The 8,886-nt window shown below is 42.2% G+C and overlaps 1 protein-coding gene across 6 annotated transcripts in view; it reads left to right on the top strand.

Moving 5' to 3' along the window:
* PREPL (prolyl endopeptidase like) overlaps window positions 1-8,870 on the top strand; it is a 29,810-nt gene extending 20,940 nt beyond the window's left edge. For 3 of the 6 annotated variants that reach the window (XM_079968629.1, XM_079968630.1, XM_079968628.1), the window contains exons 12-15: window positions 1,723-1,939; window positions 3,561-3,710; window positions 5,301-5,436; window positions 6,439-8,523. In XM_079968629.1, coding sequence (XP_079824755.1) covers window positions 1,723-1,939; window positions 3,561-3,710; window positions 5,301-5,436; window positions 6,439-6,617 — 682 coding nt within the window. In that variant the 3' untranslated portion in view covers window positions 6,618-8,523. The other 3 variants (XM_079968631.1, XM_079968632.1, XR_013836568.1) reach the window with 2 other exon arrangements.
* The last annotated feature ends 16 nt before the right edge of the window (window positions 8,871-8,886 follow it).

An 8,886-nucleotide genomic window follows, 5' to 3' on the forward strand; every position in this document is an offset into this window, starting at 1 on the left:
GAAAATAGTTTCTCTCTCTCCCTCTCTCTCTGCGTGGTTTTGTAAAACAACAAAATAAACAATAAAATGTAGTTAGGCAAATCATTAATGGGTTTTTTTGTGACATTACAGTAAATACATAGCATATCTCAGGATGCCAGGTCCTCAATTCAGTTTTGATGGAATTGACAAATGTAACACATAAATATATAAAAAGTAAGATTTCTCCCCCTTGTTGTAACACAACATGGAAGTAAGCCCAGTTTGTTTCAGTGGAATTTAATTCCCTATGTGTGTTCTTGGGATTGTGGACTTGGCCTCCCTTGGTTACAATAGGACAAAAAAATATAAATCATTTGGAAATTTATTCTGTGGCAGCCTTTTTAAAAGAAGTAGAATTTGTGTAGTAGCAAAAGAAAAAGAAAAGGCCCCAATGTTACTAAGAAGTGGGCACTAGCCTGAGTAAGCCATGCTTCTTCTTTTTGTACTTCTGCTATGATATGGGACTAGTGGGTCTCAGTCTGTGTGCTCTGTGAGTCCAAACAACCCCTGGAGCTCACCGATCTGAAATTACAGCAGAAGTGCAAATGACTCCCATATCTGCTTCCCCTCCTTACACATAATGTTTAAGCAGGCTTTTCACCATCTTATCCTTATTTCCAAATCCGAAAGCTGCTCTGGGTGGTAGGTTTTACCTGTAAATTTGTAAATGCTGTTTGTTTGTATTGTTTCAAGAATGTGAGCAACTTTATACCTCTTTCCTAATTAGCGAACCTGACTAAGGTATTGAAAAATATGTGCTGAGTTTTAAAATACAGTAGCTTAGGCAAGAAATAATAATACAATCACTGTAAAATGATACTTTGCTTTCAGAACAGTTTTAAGAATTTCGCACTGCCTTGAAGTGAATGAATAACTAAATAAATAACTTTTCTTCAGAATACTAAATGTAATGGGTTGGGTCCAGCTGAGCACTCCCCTGAATGGAAGTCCTTGCATTTCCAAAGAAGCTTTAAGCAAAGGCTTGTAGGGACAAAAGAGGGAGGGACAGCGCTTGCCAATTTAGGTTGACCAGGTGTCTTACTTTACGGAGGACAGACTTCTGTTTGAAAAGCTGCCCATTCCAAGTTCAGTTTAATGTTTAAAAAATAATAAGGGAGAACAGTTAGCTCCTAGACAACAGTCTGAGGAGACACATAGGTCACAGACTCCCCAACACTGCTGAGATTATTTGTATTTCTGCTTAAATTGTTGCAATCATTTCTGAGTTTGCATACATAAATATTAGCATATGCACATTTTGTGCAAATCAGTGCCCTCTTTCACCCTCTCTTTCACTATGGACTTCCCATTTTTAAGTGATGCGTAAATAAGCACCCTATGCTGGTTTCCACCTGCAGCCCTCTGCCCCACCTCCCATTTTCTTCCAGGGGTTCCCCGGTCCTCTGAAGCAGGTTTTCAGGGCATGGAAGAGAAAGAAAGGACCTGCAAAAATTGCCTTGTCCCCTTTCATATGCAAAAGTTGACCGCACTCACGCATGGATCTGTGAATCTAGCTGTTTTATCACTTCTTTAGCTGTAAATATTTGACAGAAACACGTGAAAGCTTTAAAAAGACATCAAAGCACATGTATTGGCCCATTTATGACATAGGAAGGCTTCCATATATATTAGAAAATGATGGTTGTCTTTTAAGAGATGTGTAACATTTCTCAGTAGTTTCATTGTTGTTTTATTTGTCAGAGGTGGAGGAGAGTTAGGCCTGAGATGGCATAAAGATGGCAGTAGGACAAAGAAGCACAATGGTATTCAAGACCTCCAGGCCTGCATAAAGTTGTTACATGAACTGGGATATTCTCAGCCAGCGCTTACAGCACTGATGAGTGTGAGTGCTGGAGGAGTTCTTGCAGGAGCTCTCTACAATAATGATCCACACCTTATCAGAGCTATGGTTTTACAGGTGAGATTGCTCCTACCACATTTCATTCCACTCAAGTGCAAAGGTTTTTGCAGACCGCCTAAAAGGTAAAGGTAAAGGTACCCCTGCCCGTATGGGCCAGTCTTGACAGACTCTGGGGTTGTGCGCCCATCTCACTTAAGAGGCCAGGGGCCAGCGCTGTCCGGAGACACTTCCGGGTCACGTGGCCAGCGTGACATCGCTGCTCTGGCCAGAGCCAGAGCCAGAGCCGCACACGGAAACGCCGTTTACCTTCCCGCTGGTAAGCGGTCCCTATTTATCTACTTGCTTTCGAACTGCTAGGTTGGCAGGCGCTGGGACCGAGCAGCGGGAGCGCACCCCGCCGCAGGGATTCGAACCGCCGACCTTTCGATCGGCAAGCCCTAGGCGCTGAGGCTTTAACCCACAGCGCCACCTGCGTCCCACCTGCTTAAAGATCAGAGTGAAGGGGACTTAAAAGGGAAGTGAGAAGAGACTTGCAAAAGCTTCCCTCTCGTCCCTTTTAAGTCTCCAGCCTCACTCTGATCTAAAAGTGGAGGTGGGGGTCCCCTCAGAGGCTTTTGGAAGCCTTCCCACCCCCCGTTTAAGGTGGCAGCAAAAAGGAATTTCCCCATCTCTGGCTTAGAGGGTCTGCACCGGGTGTTGGACCAGAAAGACAGACTTATTATTACGTATTTATTAAATTTATACACCACCCTATACCCACAGGTCTCAGGGCGGTTCACAGGAGAAAATCATGATATAAAAACACAAAATACATAATCAAAATAAAAAGAAGAACCCAACAACACACACACACACACCTCACACACCAATAACCACCTTGTTGTCCAGTGGCATCCCTGGCCCAGGGAGCCTCTGGTGTGGTGTTGGAGAACTTCAGTATCCATATGGAGGTTGCCACTGAGCCGCCTTGGGACTTCATGGCATTGCCTCAAAGGGTCATCAGCCCAACATGTTTGGCAGGACACACTGTTGGTGTAGTTTTCACTCCCAAGTGGTATGAGAAATGGACCACAGATTGGGGCAGGCTTGGGGGTGCAATGCACACCCTTGTCATGGTCAAATTGTTACATGGTGAAGTTTGAACTACTTGCAGCAATTTCCCCCTGTAATGGTGGAAATGGTTCCAGATGTTTTCCCTTCAGAGACTGATGGCACCTGTGGGGTTGCTGAATACTCTGGGGGTCTTGCAGCAAAGGTAGTTGACGATCTTATTGAATTTGCTTATCCATTTGCTATGGATAACAACAACATCAACAACAGTATTTTTATATGCCACCCATCTGACTGGGTTGCCTCAGCCACGCTGGGTGGTTTCCAACAATTATATCAAGATGGAACAGGCATTGTAGTTATTTAAAAGGGCTTACGAGGATCTCTCCAAAGTGGGTGAATGGGCAAATGAAATTCAGTAAGCAAATGAAAAATATTTCTCCTCAGATGTGTTAACCATTAATATGCATGAAGATTCTACAACTAATTTCTTACAACGACCTAATTAGAGGACCTGGTTAGGTACACTGGGAAATATTGGCAAGCTTACATATTATATCTGGTTTTTTCATTTTATATAGTTAGTTTTCTGAAGTTGTGAAAAAAACACCATTCATTTTATTCACAGGCCCCATTCCTGGATGTTTTAAATACAATGTTGGACCCTCATCTTCCCCTAACTATTGAAGAACAAGAAGAATGGGGTAATCCTTTGGTTGATGAGACTTGCAAGGAGTATATCCAAAGCTACTGTCCCTATCAGAATATTAGGCCACAGGTACCAGTTCATCTATTCTTAATACCTGTACTACAAAGTGCATTTCAAGCAACTGGGGGGGGGGGGGGCGGGAATGAATCTCAATAGCAGTTTTTACAGTTCAGATAGGTTTTTTTTTTTAGGAATGGTTGTGATCCAAGCCAAGTTAAGAACCTTCAATAGGACGGTACTAAGAAAGTGCTTTAGGCTGCGGATCTGTACACGCTTACCTAGGAGCCCTATTAAAAGCAATTAAACTAACTTCTTAGTAACATATCTAGAATTTCCCTGTAACTCTTCATACTTACTTACAAACATACATACAGTGGTGCCTTGCAAGACGAAATGAATCCGTTCCGTGAGGCTCTTCGTATAGCAGTTTTTTCGTCTTGCGAAGCAAGCCCATTGACAGCTTAGCGGCTTTTAAAACATCTTGAAGATCCCAGGCCACAGAGAGGTTAGGCTGGCCTCAACTAGAGCCAGGGCCTTTTCGGCCGCGGCTCCAATCTGGAGACCAGGGCCCTGCGGGACTTGACATCTTTCCGCAGGGCCTGCAAAACAGAGCTGTTCCGCCAGGCCTTTGGTCAGGGCGCAGCCTGACCCCCCTCCTCTGGCAATCCGCACAGAATTTTGCTTATTGGTTGCCATAAATTTGATTTTAATTAATTTTTATAATGAAATGTTTTTAGAATCGTTGGATTATTTTGATTGTTGTTAGCCGCCCTGAGCCCAGCTTCGGCTGGGGAGGGCGGGATATAAAGAAAATTTATTATTATTTTTTATTATTATTATTTTAGCGGATCAGCTGATAAGTGGCTTATCAGCGGATCAGCTGATTAGCGGCTTAGGAAAAGGGGGGGAAAAGGGGGGGGAACCCGCAGGAACTCGCAAGACATTTCGTCTTGCGAAGCAAGCCCATAGGGAAATTCGTTTTGCGAAGCGCCTCCAAAACGGAAAACCGTTTCGTCTAGCGGGTTTTCTGTCTTGCGAGGCGTTCGTCTTGCGGGGCACCACTGTACATAATTTTATCTGTATGGCACCTTTCCACAGTTCAAACCATGCTCAAGGCAGCTTACAACATGAAAAAATGCACAAGTCATGTGCAACCCCTAGCAGAAAGTCAGTTCACAGGCAAGCCCAAATTATCCAGGCTCCTTTGCAAAGACATGGAAATGTTATTGCCAAGATCAGATATAAGCCTAAGCAGAGAGAAAGCAAGATTAGGAGAGAAAAAAGCACCACATCACATCCTTAACATAATACATCTCTCAGTTGTGTTGAAAGAGAGAGGAGGATGAATTGCAGCAGTGTTGGGCTGGCAAGATTTTCCTTTGAGTTTCTTTCCAGTCTCAGTCATACAAGATGTTTACAGGGGAGTTTTAAAGCAAGTGCAGTGCTTTACTAAGTCACAGATAAAATCTTTTCATAATTGTCAAATATGACTGGCATGAGTGGTTTCATCATCTATATAATCAAATCTGTGAAATGCTTCTCTCCTGCTGACATTGCAGAGCGACTTCCACCCAGTTAAAAATTAATTGCTGCACAGTAACTCCATCCTGCTAACTCAGACATTTCCTCTCCTCCCCAACCCCCCTCCCTTTGCTCTAGAATTATCCTTCTGCTTTCATCACAGCCTCTGAAAACGATCAACGCATATCTCTGGCTGGGTTATTAAGATACATCAGTAAACTGAGAAAAGCTGTACAAGCTTTCCATGCCCAAGACAACTGCACAAAAGTGAAAGGTAAAATTAGAAATCTGTGGTTAGCAGAATCATTATATGAGAAATTGTTGCAATGGAAGGACTGTTGCCCCGATCCAACAATAACATGCATATGTACAAATATTTTTGTTCAATCTAAATTCTTACAATCTCTGAGCAAGAGCTATGCAAACGCAACCTTAAATAAGAGCTCTGCAGTTGCATCAACCTTTTCTTCAAGGGACGGGGATGTGGGTCTAGATTCAGTGTTCAGCTTCCTTCCCTACCCCTCCATTCCAAACAGATTATTGGTACCACTGAAAGATCCAATTCGGGCCAGATCAGATTCTTTTCCTGTTCCTTTTTTGCACTTGCTGTTGCTTGCACATACATTACAAAGCAACTGAAGCAAGAACTACTTTAGGACTCTTGTGTGACCCAGCTCAAGGCTTCAGTTCTTCATGAGTAAACAGAGAAGGGTGATGGCTGGATCTTAAGTCACAGTCATGGTGGTTGAAGGGCTGGGTCATGAGGGCTGAAATGCTCAGTAGAAATTACATGGACAAACGGGAGTTTCTGCTGTGTGGACATCTACCATCATCAGATGGGCAAGATGATGACACACTTTTTACAGAGAAACAGATTAAATCAGACCAGCACACCTTCTGACCAGAAGCTCGATAAATCTCCCAAGTCCTTGTTGAATGTACATATGGGGCGTGGTAATGTTGGTGTAAATGCATTCTTTGCCTTAAAGTGCATCACATGGAATGGCTATTATGATAATAGCATCTGGGTCACTTTTTTTTTTTTAATGGGATGAATGACCAAAATGAGTTTATATTACGAAAGTGCTTTGGAGTGAACAGGTACAGGATACCTTCAAAATACTCCATCCCCATCAGTCATTAAGCATAACGGGTTGTGACAAAATACTGAATTTACTTTCATCACCAGCAGAGTATATACTTGTTTCTACAAGAAAAACACAGCTTCTCCCCCACTCTTGTCTCATCCTTTGTTGGCCTTTTCTGCTTGTTTCAGGACTTCAGATGCCTAATATTCTCTTAGATGTTCAGCCAGGAGGCAGTCATTGTGCTCCATCTTGGGAAGATTCTTTAAATCAGGTATCCTCACTGTGCTCTTTTTTGCAATCAACAAGAGAAACAGCACAGATCAGTGTTATACACTGTGGAGATAATTGCTCTCATGTTGTGAGATAAAAACTGAACCTTCAAGGGTCGTGAACGTTTGAGGAATAATATGTATGCATGTACAGTGTTTGTGATTCCCAAATAACCATCTCAAATCTGCACATCACCACTTATCTACCTAGCACCATCTCTCCTGTGATATCTACACACAGGGCCAGCCTTACCATTAGACAGAATGAAGCAACTGCTTCAGGTGGCAGATGTTGTGGGGACAGCAAAAGCACCCCCAGCTGTTCCTCCTGAGCCTGCCAGCTATTCCCCTTTGTTGCCATATGGCTTCTCCTGCAGTCCCTAAACTGGCCAGCTACCTTGGGTGCATGGGGGATGCTATCCTATCATCAATGTGGAAGTGAAATTCAGTTGTCGGTCCAGGTGATAAGGGGACATCCTGTTGCAATTCATCTCAGGCAGCAAAATATATTCAACTGGCCATGTCTGCATGCATCGCCTCTCATTCCTCTCCCTGGTGACTTACTGGGGGGGAAACACCCTGGAGGGGGTTTAGCATGTATCCTGGAAGGTTAAAGGGAAAACTGAGCAAAACAGTTGAAGTGGGTGAAGCCATTCATAAGCACAAATGTTTGGTGGCTGTCCATTTTAAGATGAATGCCCCAAAGTCACCTTGAATGGGCACGAGGAGCTGTTATGTGAATTGGTCAGTACAAACTGATTTGATCCCAGTACTTACCTAGACGAGATGTTAAAAGAGCATTTGCTTGTGTATGACATTAACGCTTCTCGAGCTTTATTTAGTGTAGACATATTTTAATTGTTCTGCTTTCTACTTGAGTGTTTCATAAATAATACTTTTCTCCATAATAAATAAGAGGTCCCTTGTTGGAAAAAAAGAGACTCTGCACCTCTTTTTCCATAAATGGAGATGCCTTCTATTCACGATGCACCAAATTTGGATATCACCCAGCAAGAAAAAAAATGCTATATCTATAAAAAAAACTAATTGGTCATCATCCAACCAGAGGAATCCTACAGATGGCATTTATGCCTTTCTTCTTGAGACGCTCAAGTCATGAGCCAGATTGTCTTCACTAGCATCTAGCATCTGTTTGGGGGGACTGGGGTGGGCAGAGGCCTGGATTCAGCCATTACTCTTCCACCACAAAAGCTGATTGGTACTGTTGAAAACAGGCTGACTGCACTGTGCAAGGATTGAGCTTCTTAAATCATATACTGCGAATTCAGCAAGGAAGCTCTTCCACTTTCATTCCCCCAACAGTGGTAGCAGTACTCATATGGGCTTCTTACTATTTATATCAGGAACATGCTATACATACCCATGTAGATGTATGTTTTTGCTAATTATTTATTAATTTAGCTCTTTTGTACCTTTTCAAGCAGTTCTTGGCAGCCTTTATTTTTGCTGAAAACAATCAGTTAGAACAAAACACGAAGGAATTTCAGCGTACGAAAAAGCAACGTGCACAAAAATAATTCTATGTTGCTTTCCCCCTGCACAGTTGAATTCAGCTTGTCTACTTAGCATAGAGTGCGTACACATGAGCAAGACACTTTCTTCATCCACTGGCTACAATGGGAAGAAGCAAAGCAATTTCGAAAGCATTTTTGTGACACCGGCTTCAGACTTGCCACTGCTGTTCTAGTCACAAGCTGTGCTATACCTGACAGTAATGCTCAATTCACAGGAAGCTTTTCTGATCTCAGTGAAAAGCCCATTACAACAGCTGCCATTTTATAAAGAGAATTGAGCAGGAAGAACTCTGATTACTGTACAGGCTGCAGGAGAATCCACATTATTATACCCAATGTTACAGGAGCACGAATTGCACTGGGAGGGAAGCAGCAATAGCGTGGGGAAAGAGGGAGTTATACTTCTCTGAAATGTGCAAAGTGCTATGAAGTGTCTGCTGGTTTTTTCACAGTGAAATGTTTTTCATTGTTTTAGGCTTCGACACAACTAGCATTTTTGTACAAGGAGCTTGGACTGGACAAACGGCAGTAACTCTGCAAAGCTGGAATTTTTCTCCCAATTCCTAAAGCCAACGGAAATAGTTTTGATGGAATAAGAAACTATTTAAACTAATTTTCTATTTAAAACAGGAATGGTAAATTATTTAAAATAATCTATAGGGTTATTTTAGAATTGGCTAAAGTATTCCAGAGTAATTTTACATGAATTTGTAATAACTGTACATATTTTTTCTTAAAAACTGAAAACCCTGTATACCTCCAAATGTCTTTTTTTTTTTTTTACAAAATAAAAAGTATGTTTACTTGAATTAATTTTATCACACCTTCCACA

Source organism: Podarcis cretensis (assembly GCF_951804945.1).
Source record: "Podarcis cretensis genome assembly, chromosome: 3".
Lineage (NCBI taxonomy): Eukaryota > Metazoa > Chordata > Lepidosauria > Squamata > Lacertidae > Podarcis > Podarcis cretensis.